The sequence below is a fragment of the Gorilla gorilla genome, chromosome 6 (genome assembly GCF_029281585.2).
Source record: "Gorilla gorilla gorilla isolate KB3781 chromosome 6, NHGRI_mGorGor1-v2.1_pri, whole genome shotgun sequence".
NCBI classification, from domain to species: domain Eukaryota; kingdom Metazoa; phylum Chordata; class Mammalia; order Primates; family Hominidae; genus Gorilla; species Gorilla gorilla.
In genome coordinates this window covers 89,124,363-89,148,728 of record NC_073230.2, presented here as the reverse complement: position 1 = coordinate 89,148,728, position 24,366 = coordinate 89,124,363, and the positions used below count along the sequence as shown (strand labels likewise).

At 41.5% G+C, this 24,366-nt stretch overlaps 1 protein-coding gene across 2 annotated transcripts in view; it reads right to left on the bottom strand.

Annotated features, from left to right (window-relative positions):
• Positions 1-21,409: 21,409 nt before the first annotated feature.
• The window catches only part of LOC101147362 (cytochrome P450 3A7), a 28,549-nt gene continuing 25,592 nt past the window's right edge, over positions 21,410-24,366 (bottom strand). For both annotated transcript variants that reach the window (XM_063708620.1, XM_055393126.2), the window contains one exon: positions 21,410-22,390. In XM_063708620.1, the coding sequence (XP_063564690.1) occupies positions 22,295-22,390 (96 nt within the window). In that variant the 3' untranslated portion in view covers positions 21,410-22,294. The remainder of the gene's footprint in view (positions 22,391-24,366) is intronic.

The window sequence follows — 24,366 nt, the reverse complement described above, 5'->3', positions numbered from 1 at the left end:
GCTACTGGTTTTTGTATGTTGATTTTGTATCCAGCAACATTACTGAATTTGTTTATCAGATCTAATAGTTCTTTAGTGGAGTCTTTAAGTGTTTCCATATATCATTTGGAAATCATTTGGAAATATCATTTGGAAATCATTTTCAAATATCATTTCCAAACATTACTTGGAAATCATTTGAACATCTTCTTGCTTCCTGGCACAAAATGTATCCTAGGCTTATCTTGAACATTCTTAATCCTGGCCCTGGAATCAGCCATTTCTCTAAAAAGCTCTGGTTCCTTTCAGTGGAAAATGGTATTAATAAGCCAAGATCTGGGCACTAAGTGTGCTCATTGCTATTGAAATGCCATTGTTACCTAGCCCTATCAGTGGAGAGAAGTAGGGAGTATATGTTTTTTTGTACACATACACAAACACATACATACATTTATGTCTATCTAATTATCTTGTCCTCTTGTTATCTTTTTATCACCTATCTAACCATTTATCTATCTAGAAGGGTATGAATATACATGGATACATCCATTTTAATCTAATTTCATAGGATTCCTGCTAGTTTTCTCCCTTTCTGAATCCATGACTCTTTTCTGCAAAAGTGACACACCTGGCTTCCAGTATACTTTATTTACTTATTTGATCAATCCCCTTTATGTAGTGAAACCTCACCCATCCCTTCCCACTCATGGATGCCCTCCTCCCCTCGTGCCCTAAATAGGTTCTCCATGCCCTATTTAGGCTCTGGCTGCTTTTTCAGGCCACCCCTCTGTGTCAACATTTTCTCTGCTTGCTTGGACTCCCACACACAGGCCAGGCTGTTTCTCCACGTGAACACCTACTTGGTCCTCACCCTACTAGGTCTCTGACTTGGAACCATCATGACACTCTCTTTTCTACCTTAATGTGTGGTCACCATCTGGCTGCCACCCACCTAATGACTTTAGGATAAGTTACTCAGGAAGGGAAAGTAAAGAAAGAAGTGGGAACAGACAAGGAATGAGTGTGTTTAGCCTGTTGCCCAATCAATTGACCAGTTGACTGTTTTTTATTAAGTGTTCATTGCAGTAAGACAATTGGGAGTTGAGAATGGAATGCAAGAGGTGTAAGAAAACATGTTTCCCGTCTCCCAGAAATATCAGGGGAGATGGTTTGAAAACAGTAAATCAAAACTAATAATATAATAAGGGATTCAGTTGTATGTTATAAAATGTATGTGCTTCAAAAAGGCATAATTTTTTTTTTTTTTTTTTTTTTGAGATGGAATCTCACTCTGTCACCCAGGCTGGAGTGTAATGGTGCAATCTCGGCTCACTGCAACCTCTGCCTCCAGGTTCAAGTGATTCTCCTGCCTCAGCCTCCTGGGTAGCTGAGATTATAGGTGCATACCACCACACCTAGCTAATTTTTGTATTTTTAGTAGAGATGGGGTTTCACCATGTTGGTCAGGCTGGTCTCAAATTCCTGACCTCAGGTGATCCACCCGCCTCGGCCTCCCAAAGTGCTGGGATTACAGGCATGAGCCACTGTGCTTGGTCAAAAAAGGCATAATTAAACTATGAATGTTCTTTCTAAGCAATGGGCAAAGTCACAGTGGATTAATTCTCACCTATGTTAATAATCACATTGGAGTTCTGACAAATGCCCCACACCAACAGTGGTTACAATGATCACAAATATTTACTTGTTGGTTCTCATTCATTGAGTTCTATAGATTTCTCCTTAATGTTCAGGAAAGTATCCGATGATACTTTTGTAAGAGGTTTTTATTGATTTGCTTAATATAAAACTTATTATAGAATACTCCAGATAAAACAGATGATATAAATGTCACTGTTAGAGCCATCAAAATAATTCTTATTTTCATTAATAATTGTGGATGAAATTATTGAGAAATGTTGATTCTCTTATCAGAGCTCAGGAGGAGTTAATGGTGCTAACTAGGGGTGGCTGAGATTGTCCTGTGAGAAACAAAGAAGCCAAATCTACTTCCCAAGCACTGATTTGGTCACCTCCTTTATATTCCCAAGTATAACACTCTACACAGACAGGGAGAGAGCTCAATGCATGTACAGAATCCCTGGTTATTTATGCAGTACAGTGGATGAAGCCCATCTTCATTTCAGGGTACTATTCACAAAGTAATTTGAGGTCTCTGGTGTTCTGGGTCACAGCTTTTTTGAAGAGCAAAGCAGAAGTCCTTAGGGAAATTCAGGTTCCACTTACGGTCCCATCCCTTGACTCAACCTTTAGAACAATGGGTTCTTCTGGTTGAAGAAGTCCTCCTAAGTGTAATTTCAGCGGGATCTGCAACAGTTAAACAAGCATATTGAGAAGCATTAAATAAAGCAAAAGTAGAAACTGTAGCATCAAAGTAAACAAAAAATGTATTGCTGACTATGCACATAGTTTGTGACCATTACAAACTATGTGGAAATTCAGGGAGGTAAAGCAAGACAAAGATGTTCCAAGGAAAACATGAGGAGGATTTCATATCAGTTTTGAAATAATTCTTCTTTGCTAAAAGATCAATAACAAGGGTGACACCACACCAAGGTTGGACAGGCAGTCGCTGGGCAGGTGCCCTTGCAGAAATATTTTTGTGTAAGGTTGGGATTGCCTTTGTGCAAACTTGTGGTTTCACAAAGCGTTTGTGATAGTTGTGTTATCAGGCACACGAGCATGGGAATCCCCTCTTCGTAGCCTGCTTTATTTGTCAGGATTTTTAAACACACACACTGACACACACACACACACAAATACACACGTGACATCATTTGGTTCTGACAACGTCCACATTTGCTATTGTAAAACGTTTCAAGGCTTGTCCTACCAAGGATCCCATAAGTCACCCGGTGTAGAGGTCTTCAGTGAAACCAGGCTGGGAGCCTTGTGGTTACCACTTTTCTCCAGACTTTGGTGGCCCAGGGACTCCCAGCATCACGTTCTTTCCAGTGTCTTCCCTTGTTCTTTTTTTCTTCCTTAGGTGACCTTTTATTACATGCATTGTCTCAGACCCTCTAATATGTGCTCATAAATGCATGGCATTATCTCCTTCCCACATCAATACACTTTCAATTAAAAGCCAAAACTCGGGGGGTGGAGCCAAGATGGCCGAATAGGAACAGCTCCGGTCTACAGCTCCCAGCGTGAGTGACAGAAGATGGGTGATTTCTGCATTTTCATCTGAGGTACTGGGTTCATCTCACTAGGGAGTGCCAGACAGTGGGTGCAGGACAGTGGGTGCAGCGTGCTGTGCACAAGCCGAAGCAGGGCAAGGCATTGCCTCACTCGAGAAGCGCAAGGGGTCAAGGAGTTCCCTTTCCTAGTCAAAGAAAGGGGTGACAGACAGCACCTGGAAAATCAGGTTACTCCCACCCTAATACTGTGCTTTTCCAACGGGCTTAAAAAACGGCACACCAGGAGATTATATCCCGCACATGGCTTGGAGGGTCCTATGCCCACGGAGTCTCACTAATTGCTAGCACAGCAGTCTAAGATCAAACTGCAAGGCGGCAGCGAGGCTGGGGGAGGGGTGCCTGCCATTGGCCAGACTTGATAAGGTAAACAAAGCAGCCGGGAAGCTCGAACTGGGTGGAGCCCACCACAGCTCAAGGAGGCCTGCCTGCCTCTGTAGGCTCCACCTCTGGGGGCAGGGCACAGATGAACAAAAAGACAGCAGTAACCTCTGCAGACTTAAATGTCCCTGTCTGACAGCTTTGAAGAGAGTAGTCGTTCTCCCAGCACGCAGCTGGAGATCTGAGAACGGGCAGGCTGCCTCCTCAAGTGGGTCCCTGTCCCCCGAGCAGCCTAACTGGGAGGCACCCCCCAGTAGGGGCAGACTGACACCTCACACGGCCAGGTACTCCTCTGAGACAAAACTTCCAGAGGAACGATCAGGCAGCAGCATTGGCGGGTCACCAATATCTGCTGTTTTACAGCCACTGCTGTTCTGCAGGCACCACTGCTGATACCCAGGCAAACAGGGTCTGGAGTGGACCTCTAGCAAACTCCAACAGACCTGCAGCTGAGGGTCCTGTCAGAAGGAAAACTAACAAACAGAAAGGACATCCACACCAAAAACCCATCTGTACATCACCATCATCAAAGACCAAAAGTAGATAAAACCACAAAGATGGGGGAAAAACAGAGCAGAAAAACTGGAAACTCTAAAAAGCAGAGTGCCTCTCCTCCTCCCAAGGAATGCAGCTCCTCACCAGCAACGGAACAAAGCTGGATGGAGAATGACTTCGGTGAGTTGAGAGAAGAAGGCTTCAGACAATCAAACTACTCCAAGCTACAGGAGGAAATTCAAACCAGTGGCAAAGAAGTTAAACAGTTGAAAAAAAATTAGATGAATGGATAACTAGAATAACCAATGCAGAGAAGTCCTTAAAGGAGCTGATGGAGCTGAAGGCCAAGGATTGAGAACTACGTGAAGAATGCAGAAGCCTCAGGAGCCGATGCGATCAACTGGAAGAAAGGGTATCAGTGATGGAAGATCAAATGAATGAAATGAAGCGAGAAGGGAAGTTTAGAGAAAGAGAATAAAAAGAAATGAACAAAGCCTCCAAGAAATATGGGACTATGTGAAAAGACCAAATCTACGTCTGATTGGTGTACCTGAAAGCGATGGGGAGAATGGAACCAAGTTGGAAAACACTCTGCAGGATATTATCCAGGAGAACTTCCCCAATCTAGCAAGGCAGGCCAACATTCAGATTCAGGAAATACAGAGAATGCCAAAAAGATACTCCTCAAGAAGAGCAACTCCAGGACTCATAATTGTCAGATTCACCAGAGTTGAAATGAAGGAAAAAATGTTAAGGGCAGCCAGAGAGAAAGGTTGGGTTACCCACAAAGAGAAGCCCATCAGACTAACAGCTGATCTCTTGGCAGAAACTCTACAAGGCAGAAGAGAGTGGGGACCAATATTCAACATTCTTAAAGAAAAGAATTTTCAACCCAGAATCTCATATCCAGACAAACTAAGCTTCATAAGTGAAGGAGAAATAAAATACTTTACAGACAAGCAAATGCTGAGAGATTTTGTCACCACCAGGCCTGCCCTAAAAGAGCTCCTGAAGGAAGCACTAAACATGGAAAGGAACAACTGGTACCAGCCACTGCAAAAACATGCCAAAATATAAAGACCATCAAGGCTAGGAAAAAACTGCATCAACTAACGAGCAAAATAACCAGCTAACATCATAATGACAGGATCAAATTCACACATAACAATATTAACCTTAAATGTAAATGGGCTAAATGCTCCAATTAAAAGACACAGATGGGCAAATTAGATAAAGAGTCAAGACCCATCAGTGTGCTGTATTCAGGAAACCCATCTCACATGCAGAGACACACATAGGCTCAAAATAAAGGGATGGAGGAAGATCTACCAAGCAAATGGAAAACAAAGGCAGGGGTTGGAATCCTAGTCTCTGATAAAACAGACTTTAAACCAACAAAGATCAAAAGAGACAAAGAAGACCATTACATAATGGTAAAGGGATCAATTCAACAAGAAGAGCTAACTATCCTAAATATATATGCACCCAATACAGGAGCACCCAGATTCATAAAGCAAGTCCTTAGTGACCTACAAAGAGACTTTGACTCCCACACAATAATAATAGGAGACTTTAACACCCCATTGTCAACATTAGACAGATCAACGAGACAGAAAGTTAACAAGGATACCCAGGAATTGAACTCAGCTCTGCACCAAGCGGACCTAATAGCCATCTACAGAACTCTCCACCCCAAATCAACAGAATATACATTTTTTTCAGCACCACACCTATTCCAAAATTGACCACATAGTTGGAAGTAAAGCACTCCTCAGCAAATGTAAAAGAACAGAAATTATAACAAACTTTCTCTCAGACCACAGTGCAATCAAACTAGAACTCAGGATTAAGAAACTCACTCAAAACTGCTCAACTACATGGAAACCGAACAACCTGCTCTGGAATGACCACTGGGTACCTAACAAAATGAAGGCAGAAATAAAGATGTTCTTTGAAACCAACAAGAACAAAGACACAACATACCAGAATCTCTGGGACACATTCAAAGCAGTGTGTAGAGGGAAATTTATAGCACTAAATGCCCACAAGAGAAAGCAGGAAAGATCCAAAATTGACACTCTAACATCACAATTAAAAGAACTAGAAAAGCAAGAGCAAACACATTCAGAAGATAGCAGAAGGCAAGAAATAACTAAAATCAGAGCAGAACTGAAGGAAATAGAGACACAAAAACCCTTCAAAAAATTAATGAATCCAGGAGCTGGTTTTTTGAAAAGATCAACAAAATTGATAGAACGCTAGCAAGACTAATAAAGAAGAAAAGAGAAAAATCAAATAGATGCAATAAAAAATGATAAAGGGGATATCACCACCCATCCCACAGAAATACAAACTACCATCAGAGAATACTACAAACACCTCTATGCAAATAAACTAGAAAATCTAGAAGAAATGGATAAATTCCTCGACACATACACCCTCCCAAGACTAAACCAGGAAGAAGTTGAATCTCTGAATAGACCAATAACAGGCTCTGAAATTGTGGCAATAATCAATAGCTTACCAACCAAAAAAGTCCAGGACCCATCGTCTCAGCCCAAAATCTCCTTAAGCTGATAAGCAACTTCAGCAAAGTCTCAGGATACAAAATCAATGTACAAAAATCACAAGCATTCTTATACACCAATAACAGACAAACAGCCAAATCATGAGTGAACTCCCATTCACAATTGCTTCAAAGACAATAAAATACCTAGGAATCCACCTTACAAGGGATGTGAAGGACCTCTTCAAGGAGAATTACAAACCACTGCTCAATGAAATAAAAGAGGATACAAACAAATGGAAGAACATTCCGTGCTCATGGGTAGGAAGAATCAATATCGTGAAAATGGCCATACTGCCCAAGGTAATTTATAGATTCAATGCCATCCCCATCAAGCTACCAATGACTTTCTTCACAGAATTGGAAAAAACTACTTTAAAGTTCATATGGAACCAGAAAAGAGCCCGCATTGCCAAGTCAATCCTAAGCCAAAAGAACAAAGCTGGAGGCATCATGCTACCTGACTTCAAACTATACTACAAGGCTACAGCAACTAAAACAGCATGGTACTGGTACCAAAACAGAGATATTGATCAATGGAACAGAACAGAGCCCTGAGAAAGAATGCCACATATCTACAGCCATCTGATCTTTGACAAACCTGACAAAAACAAGCAATGGGGAAAGGATTCCCTATTTAATAAATGGTGCTGGGAAAACTGGCTAGCCATATGTAGAAAGCTGAAACTGGATCCCTTCCTTACAGCTTATACAAAAATTAATTCAAGATGGATTAAAGACTTACATGTTAGACCTAAAACCATAAAAACTCTAGAAGAAAACCTAGGCAATACCATTCAGTACAGAGGCATGGGTAAGGACTTCATGTCTAAAACACCAAAAGCAATGGCAACAAAAGCCAAAATTGACAAATGGGATCTAATGAAACTAAAGAGCTTCTGCACAGCAAAAGAAACTACCATCAGAGTGAACAGGCAACCTACAGAATGGGAGAAAATTTTTGCAATCTACTCATCTGACAAAGGGCTAATATCCAGAATCTACAATGATCTCAAACAAATTTACAAGAAAAAAACAACCCCATCAACAAGTGGGGGAAGGATATGAACAGACACTTCTCAAAAGAAGACATTTATGCAGCCAACAGACACATGAAAAAATGCTCATCATCACTGGCCATCAGAGAAATGCAAATCAAAACCACAATGAGATACCATCTCACACCAGTTAGAATGGTGATCATTAAAAAGTCAGGAAACAACAGGTGCTGGAGAGGATGTGGAGAAATAGGAACACTTTTACACTGTTGGTGGGACTGTAAACTAGTTCAACCATTGTGGAAGTCAGTGTGGTGATTCCTCAGGGATCTAGAACTAGAAATACCATTTGACCCAGCCATCCCATTACTGGGTATATACCCAAAGGATTATAAATCATGCTGCTATAAAGACACATGCACACTTATGTTTATTGCAGCACTATTCACAATAGCAAAGACTTGGAACCAACCCAAATGTCCAACAACGATAGACTGGATTAAGAAAATGTGGCACATATACACCATGGAATACTATGCAGCCATAAAAAATGAAGAGTTCATGTCCTTTGTAGGGACATGGATGAAGGTGGAAACCATCATTCTCAGCAAACTATCACAAGGACAAAAAACCAAACACCGCATTTTCTCACTCATAGGTTGGAATTGAACAATGAGAACACATGGACACAGGAAGGGGAACATCACACTCCGGGGACTGTTGTGGGGTTGGGGGAGGGGGGAGGGATAGCATTAGGAGATATACCTAATGCTAAATGACGAGTTAATGGGTGTGGCACACCAACATGGCACATGTATACATATGTAACAAACCTGCACATTGTGCACATGTACCCTAAAACTTAAAGTATAATAATAATAAAATAAAATAAACCTTCTGTCTCATTGATCTGTCTAATATTGACAATGGGGTGTTAAAGCCTCCCATTATTATTGTGTGGGAGTCTAAGTCTCTTTATAGGTCTCTAAGGACTTGCTTTATGAATCTGGGTGCTCCTGATTCATAGGATAGTTAGCTCTTCTTGTTGAATTGATCCCTTTATCATTATGTAGTGGCCTTCTTTGTCTTTTTTGATCTTTGTTGGTTTAAAGTCTATTTTATCAGAGAATAGGATTGCAACCCCTGCTTTTTTTTGCTTTCCGTTTGCTTAGTAGATCTTCCTCCATCCTCTTATTTTGAGCCTATGTGTGTCTTTGCATGTGAGGTGGGTCTCCTGAACACAGCACACCAATGGGTCTTCACTCTTTATCCAGTTCATCAGTCTGTGTCTTTTAATTGGGGCATTTAGCCCATTTACATTTAAGGTTAATATTGATATGTGTGAATTTGATCCTGCAATTATGATGTTAGCTGGTTATTTTGCCCATTAATTGATGTAGTTTCTTCATAGCATCGATGGTCTTTACCATTTGGCATGTTTTTGCAGTGGCTGGTAGCAGTTGTTTCTTTCCATGTTTAGTGCTTCCTTCAGGAGCTCTTTTAGGGCAGGCCTGGTGGTGACAAAATCTCTCAGCATTTGCTTGTCTGTAAAGTATTTTATTTCTCCTTCACTTATGAAGCTTAGTTTGGCTGGATATGAAATTTTGGGTTGAAAATTCTTTTCCCTAAGTATGTTGAATATTGACCCCCAATCTCTTCTGTTTTGTAGGGTTTCTGCTGAGAGATCTGCTGTTAGTCTGGTGGACTTCCCTTTGTGGGGAAGCCGACCTTTCTCTCTGGCTGCCCTTAACATTTTTTCCTTCATTTCTACCTTGGTGAATCTGACAATTATGTGTCTTGGGGTTGCTCTTTTTGAGGAGTATCTTTATGGCGTTCTCTGTATTTCCTGAATTTGAATGTTGGCCTGCTTTGCTAGTTTGGGGAAGTTCTCTTGGATAATATCCTGCAGAGTGTTTTCCAACTTGGTTCCATTCTCCCTGTCCCTTTCTGATACACCTGTCAAATGTAGATTTGGTCTTTTCATATAGTCCCATATTTCTTGGAGGCTTTGTTCGTTTCTTTTCACTTTTTTTTCTCTAATCTTGTCTTCTCGCTTTATTTCATTAGTTTGATCTTTGATCACTGATATCCTTTCTTACACTTGATCGAATCGGCTATTGAAGCTTGTGCATGCATCAGGAAGTTCTCGTACCATGGTTTTGAGCTATGTCAGGTCATTTAAGGTCTTCTTGACACTGTTTATTTTAGTTAGCCATTCATGTAACCTTTTTCCAAGGTTTTAACTATCTTATGATGGATTAGAACATGCTCCTTTAGCTCGGAGAATTTTGCTAATACCGACCTTCTGAAGCCTACTTCTGTCAACTCATCAAACTCATTCTCTGTCCAGTTTTGTTCCCTTGCTGGTGAGGAGCTGTGATCTTTCGGAGGAGAAGAGATGCTCTGTTTTTTGGAATTTTCAGCTGTTTTGCTCTGGTTTCTTCCCATCTTTATGGTTTTATCTATCTTTGGTCTCTGATGTTGGTGACCTATAAATGGGGTTTTGGTGTGGATGTCCTTTTTGTTGATGTTGATGCTATTTCTGTCTGTTAGTTTTTCTTCTAACGGTCAGACCCCTCAGCTGTAGGTCTTTTGGAGTTTGCTGGAGGTCCTCTCCAGACCCTGTTTGCCTGGGTATTACCTGCAGAGGCTGCAGAACAGCAAATATTTCTGCCTCATCCTTCCTCTGGAAGCTTCATCCCAGAGGGGCACCTGCATGTTTGAAGTGTCTGTGGGCCTCTACTGGAAAGTGGTTCCCAGTCAGGCAGGGGGGGTCAGGAACACATTTGAGGAGGCAGTCTATCTGTTCTCAGAGCTCGAATACCATGCTGAGAGAACCACTGCTCTCTTCAGAGCTGTCAGACAGGGACGTTTAAGTCTGCAGAGGCTGTCTGTCTCCTGTGTTTTGTTCTACTCTGCCCTGCCCCCAGAAGTGGAATCTACAGAGGCAGTAGGCCTTGCTGAGCTGCGGTGGGCTCCACCCACTTCGTGCTTCCAGGCCTCTTTGTTTACACAGTAAGCTACTCAAGCCTCAGCAATGGCTGACACCCCTCCTCTATCAAGCTGCAGCATATCAGGTGGATCTCAGACTGCTGCACTAGCAGTGAGCAAGGCTCCGTGGGTGTGGCACCTGCCGAGCGAGGCACGGGAGGGTATCGCCTGGTCTGCCTGTTGCTAAGACTCAGTTGGAAATGCAGAAGTCACCTATCTTCTGCCTCGATCTTGCTGGGAGATGCAGACTAGAGCTGTTCCTATTCGGCCATCTTGGAAATGCTTCCCTTGATTAATATTTCAAATATACTTAACCTGCGTCTAATTGGGGCTGAAAACAGTTGAATCCAATGAAATCAGACTTGCTGGCAGTTAGAGGAATCTTATTTGGAGACATCATAAGGGAAAGGAGAGAAAACAGAGGAGGTATTTGAAATGGGAAATTTAAAATCACTGTTGAATTTTCTCAAAGTGTTGTAGATACTGAATGGCTTATCGTTGTGTATAAACTAAGTAACTCCTTGTCTTTCTGACACCTTTTTGCTTTTTCATGTATTGTCTCTAAAATCTCATAAATCCTTGAATGATCACCTCCAGGGGCACATGGGGAAACTGAGGCTGAGGGAAAGAGTGAGTGTCAGAAGAGAATGCACAGTCTTTTATCTCTGTTCATCATCCTTTTCATTTATTTCATCAGCTCACTCTAGAATTCTAGCAGAATTAGGAAGTTACAGACACCAGGGACCTCTTTTAGTCTAGCAGATTTAGATAAGTCTGAGGCATGTTGTTGAGTGAGAAAAGGAGTGAGTGACAGAATGACAAAGTGGACTCACTTTCCAGTTTTCCAGCTTAACATGGAAGTTCTGAGAAAATGTCCCCTCTACACATTGGACACAGCAAATTACAACACTTGCTCAGCGTTTTCGCTGAAACTGAAAAACAAACTTTCCTGTTTTCTACATTTCAGGGTTGATGTTTTACCTGTGCAAACAAAGATCCCAGGAATGTTTATCTTGGGGGTACATCTACTAAAGAACTGACCTAGAAAAGGTGGTGGGGAAATTATTGCTTTTGCAAAGGGAAAAATATGAAATTCCTGGGCAGTAATTAGACAACAAAACCCTCACTTGGAAGAATTGGAATCAGGGAAACAAGCCTCAGGTATGCGGGAAAAATGATCTAAGCCACAGAGCTGACTACTACTGCTGCTGCTGGCCCTGTGGAGATGAGCTCATAATTTTCCATCCAGGGGCCAGGCCCTAGACAGAGCATCAGACCAGGTTAGGCACAAAGGCTCGACCAAAGTTCACAGTCCATGTGGCACATATGACATTTTATTCAGCAAAATTAAATATTTAATAATTTCATCAAATTATCACCTTTCTAGTGATTTTGCATGTGATTCTGCCTTTGTGTAAAAAAAAAAAACCCACAAATTCATTTTATGCTTAAATATCTGAGTTTGATAGATAACCACTATCTCATCTCAGTTATATCCACTCCCTGCTCAGACTCACCCATAAGGTGCAGCCTTTGAAATAAAAGAAGTAAAGCAGAACACCTTTGTTCTGACTCCCAAAGCTGCAAAAGATGTCATGGGGAGTAAGAGCTGGGGTAGAGCCGTGGAAATACCTTCAGGGGATTTAGCATTTTTTGGAGAGGATTCAAGCAAGTGCGAATGACCCAACGGTAAATACTTGAGCTCCCTAATAAAGTGAGTTTCAAAGCTGTCCAGGAGGTAGGGAAAAAAGGCTACTCCTGAGCTCTTGCTATAGAGAGGAAAGTTTGACTCTCATGTACACATATAGCAAGCCACAACTGGGGGCTCCTTTTCCTACTCTTAATACTAACTAAATATGACTGTACCTTCCTGGGAACCTACATGGGGCAAAAGAAAAATGTTCTTTATGGTGCTCGCAAAGTCTGCACATCAAGTTCTGAACATCAGGTTGCCTATATACCTGAGTTTTGGACTGTTCAACTGAGGCAAACCTGAGGTTCCTGAGAGTTAGCAAGAGAGTCCCAGGGTAAACCTTGCCATGCTCTGGGTGATGCCTATACACTGTTTCTGAAAGTGTAAAACCTCAGACCTTCCTCCTGAGGAGAAGCATTTTTACTGATGGAACTAAGCTGCTCTCTCCAATCATAAGAAGCAAAAGAGTGAGCTCAAAAACACTCACCTGATGGTAGGACAAAGTAGTTCCCAAAAAAAGCAGAGGTGTGGGCCCTGGAATGCCAAGCTTCTTAAAAAGTCCATGTGAATGGGCTCCATATCTACAAACTGAAACAGAAATCAGGTCTCAGGGATTGTGACTTTATAGATATGGGGGCTGGTAAGTCACTGACTGAGGAACTGGAATGTTCAAGAGAAGGAGGTAACATTAAGGCAATAAATGATAACAGTAACTCTGATGGCAATGATTATCTTTGTTCATCAAGTCCTTTCCTGTCTCCACCATGAGACCCCAAAAAGTCACAATGATTAGTTGAAAGCAGCAGAAGTCTTTGTGGTCCCAATCCTGGAATGAATACTTGATAAATGTCCTCAAACGTGAGTGCTCCTCAGAGGTTCAGGCAGGAATTCTTCCAGGGCACTTCATTTCCTTATGTCTATTTAGTAAGTGGACTCTTCCCTGATTTGGGGATTCTCATCCTAGGCAGAAAGGGTGACTTTTTTTTTTTTTTCTCTTCCGCAGTGATGATGAGATTTTGCATCACTGCATCCACTCAGTCACAGAGGGTCACTGAGAGCCTATGGTGACCATGTCTTTAGAATTTGTGAAGAGTCTTTTATACTTTCCTTTCCCTCTAAGCTCTGACCCTATTTTAGGATCTGGCCCTTCTTAAACTGTCATTCATAGAGGGATGTCAGAGGAGTCACAGAGTCCTTATTTCTACAGATTGACAACTGTGCTGAAGGCTTCCATTGGCCTCGTAGAAATGCAAGCACCTTTCAGCTACACCTCAGTCTCTGTGGCCAGATGATCTGGTTGATCTGCGCTATGGGGGAGGATGATTAACTCATATTTCCCTGAATGACAGTGTGCAGAAGATCCACAACTTAAAAAACCAATTTCCAGGACATTCCTCCTCTTGTGGAATCTAGCCTTCCAACTGGTGGTATTCACCTGATAAGCACACTGCCAGTGATGTGGTCTGAATCTGCCCCTACCCAAATCTCATGTTGAAATGTAATCCCCAATGCTGGTGGTGGGGCCTGATGGAAGGTGATTGTATCTTAGGGGCAGTTTCTCCTGGTTTCACACCAACCCCCTTTGGGTGTTTCCTTGTGACAATGAGTTTTTATGAGATGTGGTGGCTTATACGTGTGTGGCACCTCCTCCCCACGCTCTCTTGCTTCTGCTCCAGCCATGTAATATCTGCCTACTTCTCCTTCACCCTCTGCCATGATTGTAAATTTCCTGAGGGCTCCCTAGAGGCAGAAGTCGCTATGCTTCCTGTAGGGCCTGCAGAACCATGAGCCAATTAAATCTCTTTTCTTTCTAAATTACCCAGCCTCAGGTATTTCTTTACAGCGATGTAAGAAAGGACTAATGCACCCAGATATGCTCACTTTTTTCAAGGTGATCAATCACAAAGCAGTCAGTTTATTGCCTCTGCACATCAAGTATCTCTGTAGGAAAACCCATTAAGGCTGCTGCTCCCTATGGCAGGCCTGCTTGCAACTCATCTTTGATGGGTCATGTATGGACTCCCCCAACTGAGGGTTCTGGATATCTGAAGACCTTCCCAGTCTGATGTTACTGAGGGGTGGAAGACTGGAGGAAGAAGAAAGGCTGATGGTAGACATCACCAGCCATCAACTCAACCGTGAATCTGCTAGTTCCACAAGGTTGGTCCCAGAGAGGCAAATTAGGAAAATGTGGCTGAAAAGTATGGTGTATATAAATGGATCCATATGCCTCATGTGTGCTTTCAGATGAAAGACAGGCACCTTCTAATGTCCAGGTACCTTCCTGTTGATAGCAAAAGGTACAGTATTCCACATAAGTAAACATAAAATGTTCCAGACAGTTGAATGAAGACCTTGTTTTCTCTTCTATAACGGGTAGCACTTAAGGCAGTATAGGTTCCAAACATTCTGTACAAACCCAGTGACTCTGATAATATGTGGTAAAATACAACTGAGAAATGGCATGGAAGGTCGTGTTTGGAGAACCCAGCAGAGGCAGCATATAGTGCATTTGGATCCTTGCCCCAGAACAGTTAGTGGAAGTGTGTGCACCATCTACTGAAACCAGGGTGGCCTTGGGTTTTCTACTCCTGTTCCTTCTTTTATTGTCACAGCTATGGCAAATCAATGACACTAATCTCTGCTTCTGAACTTTCTAGAAGTTACATGATCTCTCAGGCCAGGACAAACTATTGAGTTAATGTGTCAGCAGCATTGGCCCCCAAGGAAAGATCTAGGTGAGTGTCTAGACTCACATGGTTCCATGTCAAGGCAGAGGCTGTGCTGGGCAAACTGTTTAGTTTCTTTCCAGCTCCCCTCTGTTTGGTAGAGTAATACCACTTTTGGTTCCAATGAAGAGGCTAACAGAAAAGCCAGTCATCTATTGCACGTAATTGTGTTGGCCTAAGGAGGGTATGGTCTACACTACAGTTTCTGACTCCTGGGCTGCACCAGCATCGTCTAAGGCTAAGGCATTATCTGCCTGGCTGCCCGAGTCTGTAGTGACCGCCCCACAACATGGCAGACCACGCACACAGTGACACATTTGATGTCCCTGTGTCCAGGCTTGAAGCAGATGAGATGCCAACCTGTTTGCCCTTTGAGTGACCTCCACTGTGGGGCCAGGACCCATGAATATCTCTTTGGAGTTCTACCCTGAGAGCTGAGGAATATTTTCTTACTTCATACGGATCCTACGTGGATGCCTTTGCTATCATCACTAGCTCACAGTATTGCTTACTCCCCTGCCTGACAGTTTAAGATAACCTGCTAAGCAGGTATACTCAAAAAGGAGGTATTAAAATAAACTGTCAGGCATGTATATTTAAAAAGACATATCTTTTTAAATATAAAAAGATATACATAAATATGTATATCGCAGTCTTAGTGATATACATTCATGCTTTAGACTCATATTCCTGACATTATTCTGGAGAGGTGATGTTATTTTACACACATTTATTGTCACAAATACTGAACTAACAGCCCTCTTTCATCACCCAGAAGGAACATGCTGGAAATATTCCATCTCCAAAAAATTCTGGTTTAAAAATGAATGAATTTAAACCATATCAATTCATTTTAAAATGTTAGACAATGGAAACCATGTTGCCACAACTCACTGAATTCCTAAGCTTTCTGTGAAAAAATTAAAATGAAGTTTATATTTCCTATTTTCATGTCATTGTTGTTCCCTGCTCTTAATAAAAGTCAAATTGAGGTAGAAGTTAATGGGACAGGTGGAGCCTCCACTACCCACAGTGGAAAGTAACTCTTCTCTCCACCTGCTCTAGGATGCCAGGAATCCCACCAGTGAGAGGGTTTGTCCTCCTTTACTGTAACATAAAGGGGAAAAAATGTGTAAAACCCAAATTGGCTTTCACAGCTCCTGCCTTTTCAGGCTGCTAGCAGATTCCCATTAGCTGAGAAACAAAGCTCTATACTAATGCTAGCCTCCCAGAGACGGGAGGAAAAAGATTAAAGCAAAGAATAAATCTTCATAACTTCCTCCAGGTCTCCTTTGCTCTAGAGATTCATCGTTGCAAGATAAATAGTTCTGTGTATGACAGGGTGGAGGAGTGAGTCATAGGAGAGAGTCCCCATTTGGGACATGGCACAGGAAAGAGGGAAGAGCCAGGGGACAGCTTCCCATGAAGTCTTGGTGTTCCCCGGTGTGTTATGTAAATAATATCCTGGGGTGGAAGTTAGGGGAGCAGGAACCACCAGGTCCACAGAGGAAAAACCTCTACACATCTCTTCCAGCAGACAGAGAACCCAGAAAATGAAAGTAATGAGACAAAAACCCAAGCTGCTCCCTCCTGCCCCCAGAATCCCGAGAACCTGGGAAGGGGATGAGGATCACACTCCTCGTCGTGTTCAGCAGTTTGTAATCTGCCTTTGCTGGGTTTTCGTTTTCATTGATTAGTATAGGTCAAATCTAAGCTAATCAGATCATTCCCACTAACAAATGCTGTCCCCAAACCCTCCTAGTCACCAAAATTAGAAGGTGGCTGGGACAAATGCTTATTTATTTCTTCATAAATCTGCATAAGATCAATAATAACCTCTATGTGTTTGTAGCATCCAAGAAGCTACTCCTCCTTGAACGTCTCTTTTGATCTTTAAAACAGATGAGGGAACAGGGGCCTGAGTAGCACCCCAAGTCCAAGTTAACAGAGGAGAGGAATCTGGACAGTTACTGGCAGATAGAGGAGCACCAGGCTGACAGCCAGGAGAAGCCAGGTTTCCACCGCCAAATTTGGGATGAGGTCCATCGCCACTTTCCTTCTTCAACTGTCTCCTCTGAGTCTTACTTTCAGCTGTGTGCTGTTGTTTGCTGGGCTGTCTGCCTGGAGCATCCCTGCCCTGCACAGCAGTCTTAGGTCAAGCTGCTGAAATGTTTATGTGCTGGAGAAGGAGGTGGGGCTGCAGCTGCAGCCAGTAGCAAAGAATCGCATACGCCCCTTTGCTGACCTCCTTTGAGTTCATATTCTATGGGGAATCATAAACAACTTAATCAGTTTTATCAGGGAGTCCACGGAACCCGAGTTCTTATCAGAAACTGAAGTGGAGCCATTGGCATGAAGCCTCTTAAATCTCCTCTCACCTGCCCTTGTTTCCATGGCTGTCCTCATTCCAGAATACTTGAAATCCATCCCCACAAGCCACAACTGCAGATCTTTACCCATGCAATTCCCTCTGCCTGGAGTGTACTTGTGACCCCTAGATGACTCCTACACATCCTTCCAAGCCCAGCCAGACAGACCCCTTCTATTAAAGTCTTTCCTTACCAACCTCCTCACACAGATGTAACCATTTCCTCCTCTGGGTGCCTCCTATCTGCCTCACACAGTCCTATTGTCCTATTTCCTCTCTACCACCCTTGTGGGTTTCTGTGCCTGTTTCCCTTAGCAGAGGTGAGTTCCTCAAGGGCACAGTCTGGTATTATTTACTTTCATGACCCTGGACCCTAGCAGGGTACTGTACACATGGTGGGTGACCAGAAATGTAGGTGGAGTTGACTTGGGTGAGATTGCTGGGCCCCTGTGTGTCATCCCCTCTGAGTCTGTGGTGATAGCAATAGACTAATGGTTGCTTGGGACTCAAATGCAGCCAGCACTGTTTCCCAACTAATGCAATTGGTCTTGTTCTGCAAAGGAAAATAATAGAAGGCATGTTCTGCCACTTAATTCCTCAGAAGGTAACATACATGAAGCGATTTACCTGTTGAGAGTTGTACTGAATGTGTCAAGGAAGATACTATGTATCAGAACACCCAACTACCCTGCGTGTCTCACCTATTAATTCCTGTATTAAAGCATTCATCATGTATTTTAACGGCTGTGCTCCCTGTACTTAGGGTACAAAATTGACTAAGACCCAGACATTAGCTCAATTGTTTTGATTTGTAGATCCCACAAATAAGTGAGAACATGCAATGTCTGTCTTTGTGTGCCTGGCTTATTTCACCTAACATAATGACCTCCAGTTCCAGCCACGTTATTATAAAGAACAGGATCTCATGCTTTTTTCATGGCTGAATTGTACTCCATTGTGCATAAGTGAAGTACTCTCTTTATCCATTCATCTGTTGGTGGACACGTAGGTTGCTTCCAAATCTTGGCATTTGTGAATAGCAGCTATTGGGAACATGGGAATGAAGATACCTCTTCAGTATATGGATTTCCTTTCTTCCAGGTTTATACCCAGCACGGGGATTTCTGGATCTTATGATAGGTCCATTTTAATGTTTTGAGGAACCTCCAAACTGTTCCCTATAGTGGTTGTAATAGTTTACACCAACAGTGCACAAGAATTCCCTTTTCTCCACATTCTCTCTGGCATTTGTTATTGCCTGTCTTTTGGATTAAAACCATTCTAGCTGGGGAGAGATGACATTGTAGTTTTGATTTGCATTTCTCTAATGATCAATGATGTTGAGCACATTTTCATATGCCTATGTGGCATTTGTATTTCTTCTTTTGAGAAAGGTCTGTATAAATCTTTTGACCATTTTTTGATTATTAGGATTATGAATTTTTTTCCAAGAGTTGTTTGTGCTCTGTGTATAATCTGGATGTTAATCTGTTGTCGGAGTGTTTGAAAATATTTTCTCCCATTCTGTGGTCTGCGTCTTCACTTTGTTGATTGCTTTCTTTGCAGCACAGAAGCTTTTTAACTTGATGTGATTCCATTTGTCCATTTTTGCATTGGTTGCCTGTGCTTGTGGGGTATTACTTCAGCATTTTTTGTTCAGACCAATGTCCTGAAGAGTTTCCACAATGTTTCCTGTAGCAGTTTCATCATTTGAGATCTTAGATTTCAGTCTTTTTTTTTTGAGACAGAGTCTCACTCTGTTGCCCAGGCTGGGGTGCATTGGCATGATCTTGGCTCACTGCCACCTCCGCCTCATGGGTCCAAGTGATTCTCCCATCTCAGCCTCCTGAGTAGCTGGGACTACAGGCATGCACCACCATGCCCAGCTAACTTTTGTATTTTTTGGTAGAGATGGGGTTTCACCTTATTGGCCAGGCTGGTCTTGAACTCCTGACCTCAAGTGATCTGTCTGCCTCTGCCTGTGAAAGCGCTGGGATTACAGGCATGAGCCACCGCACTCGGCCAGATTTCAGTCTTTCATCCACCTTGATTTGATTTTTGTGTCTGGTGAGATATTGGAGTCTAGTTTCATTCTTCTGCATATTGATATCCAGCTTTCCCAGCACCAGAGGAGACTGTCTTTTCCCCAGTGTATGTTCTTGACAACATTGTCGAAATTGAGTTCACTGTAGGTGTGTGGGTTTGTTTCTGGGTGCTCTATTCTATTTAATTGGTCTATGCGTCTGTTTTTATTCAAGTACCATACTATTTTGGTTATTATACCTCTGTAGTATAATTTGAAGTCAGGTAATATGATTCCTCCAGTTTTGTTCTTTTTTCTGAACATAGCTTTGGCTATTCTGGGTCTTCTGTGGTTCTATAGAAATGTTAGAATTTTTTCTTCTATTTCTTTGAAGAATGTCATTGGTATTTTGAGGGATTGCATTGAATCTGTACATTGCTTTGGGTAGTGTGGACAGTTTTAACAATATTGATTCTTACAATATGTAAACATGGAATATCCTTCTGTTTTTGTGTCTTCTTCAATTTCCTTCATCAGTGTTTTACAGTATTCATTGTAGAGATCTCTCTCTTCTTTGATTAAGTTAATTCCTAGGTATTTAGTTTTATTCGTGGCTATTGTAAATGGGATTACTTTTTTATTTTTGCCAGGTTGTTCACTATTGGCATATAGAAATGCTGCTGATTTTGGTATGTTGATTTCGTATTCTGCAACTTTACTGAATATGTTTATCAGTTCTAATAGTTCTTTGGTGGAGTCTTTATGTTTTTGCAAATATCATTTGGAAATAATTTGGAATTATCATTTGGAAGTCTTTTTCAAATATCATTTCCAAACATTACTTGGAAATCATGTGAACATTTTCTTGCTTCCTGGCACAAAATGTGTCCTAGGCTTGTTTTGAACTTCTCAACCTGGCCCTGGAATCAGGCATTTCTCTAAAGAGCTCTGGTTCCCTTTGGTGGTAAATGGTATTCATCAGCCAAGATCTTGGCACTAAGTGTGCTCATTGCTATTGAAATGTCATTGTTACTTAGCCCTATCAGTGGAGAGAACTAGGAAATATATGGTTTTTTAATTTTTTTGTACACACACACAAACACATATATACATTTGCATCTATCTACCTATCTGTCATTGATCTGTTATCTATCTATTACCTATCTACCCATCTGTCTATCTAGAAGGGTATGAGTATACACGAGTACATCCACTCCAATCTAATTTCATGGGATTCGTGCTAGTTTTCTCCCTTTCTGAATCCGTGACTCCCTTCTGCAAAGGTGAGAAGCCTGGCTTCCATCATCCTTAATATATTTACTTCTTTGATAAATCCCCTTTATGTAGCCAAACCTCGTCCATCCCTTTCCACTCCTGGAGGCCCTCCTGACCTTGTGTGGGTTTTCCATACCATATTTAGGCTATGGCTGCTCTTGTAGGCCACACCTCTATGTGGACCCCTTCTCTGCTTGCTTGGACTCCCACACCCAGGCAGGCTGTTTCCATATGAACACTCACTTGGTCCTCATCCTACTTGGTCTCTGACTTGGAACCACCATGACTCTCTTCTCTACCTTAATGTTGGCCACCATCTGGCTGCCACCCACCTAATGGCTCTAGGACTAAATTATTCAGAAAGGGAAAATAAAGGAAGAAATAGGAAAAGAAAAGGAATGAGTACTTTTAGCCTTGTTGCCCAATCAATTGATCAATCAACTGTTTTTTATTAAGTGTTCATTGCATTCAGACAGTTGGGAGTTGAGGACAGAATGCAAGAGATGTAAGAAAACATTTCCTGTCTCCAAAGAAATATCAGGGGAGATGGGCTGAAAACATTAAATCAAAACTAATAATATAATAATGGCTTCAGTTGTATGTTACTAAATATATGTGCAACAAAAAGTCATATTTTTTTTTTCGAGATGCAGTCTCATTCTGTCACCCTGGCTGGAATGCAGTGGCATGATCTTGGCTCACTGCAGGTTCAAACAATTCCCCTGCCTCAGCCTCCTGGGTAGCTTAGATTACAGGCGTGTGCCACCACACCTAGCTAATTTTTGTATTTTTAGTAGAAATGGGGCTTCACCATGTTGCTCAGGCTGGTCTCGAGCTCCTGGCCTCAGGTGATCTGCGTGCACTGGCCTCCCAAAGTGCAGGGATTACATGCATGAGCCAATATTCCTGGTCAAAAATGTCATAATTATACTATGAATATTCTTTCTAAGCAATGGGCAAAGTCATAGTGGATTAACTCTCACCTATGTTAATAATCAAATTGGCGTTCTGACAAAGGCCCCACATCAACAGTGATTACAATGATCTAAATATTTGCTTGTTGGTTCTCTGTCATCGGTTCTATAGTTTTCTCATTAATGTGTGGGAAGTATCCAATAATACTTTTATGAAGAGGTTTTTATTGATTTGCTTAATATAAAACTTACTATAGAATACTCCAGATATAACATGTGATATAAATGTCACTGTTCAAGCCATCAGAATAATTCTTATTTTCATTAATGATTGTGGATGAAGTTATTGAGAAATGTTTTTTCTGTTATCAGAGCTAGGAGGAGTTAATGGTGCTAACTGGGGGTGGTGAAGATAGTCCTAGGAGAAGCAGAAAAGCCAAATCTACTTCCCCAGCACTGATTTGTTCATCTCCTTTATATTACCAAGTATAACATTCTATATAGACTGTGAGAGAGCTCAATACATGTACGGAATTCCCAGTTATTTATGCAGTACATTGGAGGAAGCCCATCTTCATTTCAGGGTTCTATTCACAAAGCAATTTGAGATCTCTGGTGTTCTGGGGCACAGCTTTCTTGAAGAGCAAAGCAGAAGTCCTTAGGGAAATCAGGCTCCACTCACGGTCTCATCCCTTGACTCAGCCATTAGAACAATGGGTTTTTCTGTTCGAAGAAGTCCTCCAAAGCGTAATTTCAGGGGGATCTGCAACAGTTAAACAAGCATATTGAGAAGCATTAAATAAAGCAAAAGTAGAAAGTATAGCATCAAAGTAAAAAAATGCATTAATGACAATAATGCTTTGTAAACATATAAAAACTGCTTTCAGCACTATAAATCTTGGATTCTTTATGCTTACTCTATAAGATGTGTGAAGATTGGATAGTGAGAGCATTCATCATCTATCATTTAACAAAATATTTATGGAGCAACTATTCTGTGCCAGGCCTGACCTGAGACAAATTCATGGGAACCTGTGTTCTTTTTGATTTAAATTTTAAGTAAAATGGATGAGTTTTAAAAATTTAAACCAGATTATTAGGTATAATGGTAAACTATTTTTGAAGAGTTATATAAAGTTAATTTTGTATATGTTGAAACTTGAAAGGTAATCCTGAGTACCTATTATACATTTTAATTATATGGACAGTCTTCAACTTCCAGAGACCAGTAATTTCTCTCAATTGAACCCATCTAGTGTAAAGATGGGAAGACACCTTCAGGAAGCATTATCGTTTTTTTTTTTTTAACATCTTCTCTTGGTTTCCAAGGGTAGCGCAAGTGGGGAACCTCTCATTTCCTACAGTGTTTTGACTCAACATTTAGCCCCATTCTTATTGAGACACTGCTTCAGTGTTGAGGGAACACAACAGAGTGATATTCTGATCTCCATGGAGTGATGGGCAAGAAAATTGCCATGGAGACCAAGTGCCAGCTTGGGACTTCCACGGGAGTAGCTTCCCCATCCCAGGTGTGCCAGAGGACCACTTTCTCTCAGGGCTGAGTCCTCAGTCTGAGCACAAATACAGGATAGCTACATAGCTGGCCTAAAGCCACAAATAATGTGGAATATGGAAATAATATGGAAACCATCTCTATCTTCTTCCTCTCCTATGTAGAATGCCTGCTTAAGGGGTGGATTTGCTTAATAAATACATGAGACCTAGAAATAAGATTTATAGGGTATTGCTTAATATGAATCAATGACATCTGTTCTTTAACTTCTTCAGAGAAAAGATTCCAAATCTTTTTTAAATGTAACACCTTATCATTTAAAAATTTTCAAAAGGCATGAATATATTTTCCCTACAGACAGACATGCACATGCACATGTGCACACACACACACACATGCAAATACATGAATGTCACTTTGTTTAATGTCACATTAAAAACCTTAATATTTGTATGCAAGGCAATTGACTGCATATCACTCCTTAAATATTTACCAAGTGCCCAAATGCTTGAGTTAGATGAGGTCGCTTGCAAGGCACCACTGGGATATTTTAAAAGTAATAAAATGAGAGGATATTGTTAATGGATAGGGGGAAGACATTCTTAGATACAGAGAAAATATAGAGAACAAAATTCAATGATTTAATGGCAAATTATGAAATTATATGATAATAGTCTCCAGTAACCAATAACAGAGCAGAGGAGTAAATGAGCTGTGGACTAGGTCGAGAAGACACCTTGGAGGAGCTTGAGAATTGAACTAGGTCTTGAAAGATAAGAACAGAATGAGGAGAAGAAAGGGAAGAAGATTAATAGAGTTATAATTGGGTTGAAAAGGATCCCAGTTGGATAGAGCTAGGCAACTGGAAGGTGAGGTCAGTAAGGATGGCCTTGGACTGTGGTAGTCCTTCATATCCAATAGAAATACTTTAAATTAGTCATTTTCCACCTTGGCTTCACATGAGAAGCAATTGGGGAGCTTTTAAAGCCACACTCTGGGCAAATTAGTTTAGAATTTCTGAGATGTCCCAGGCATCATGAATTTTTAAAGCTCCCTGGTGATTCCAATGTACAGCTAGTGGTTGGGAGCCACTGTCATGAGAAAGCTTCTACAAGTTCTGGGAAGGAAGATCACCATTCAAAAGTCCAAACAAGATAATAATTGCACTTCACAATTGTGCAAAATACGTCCCCATCTTTCCAATCAACTTGAAACTGAATTTAAAC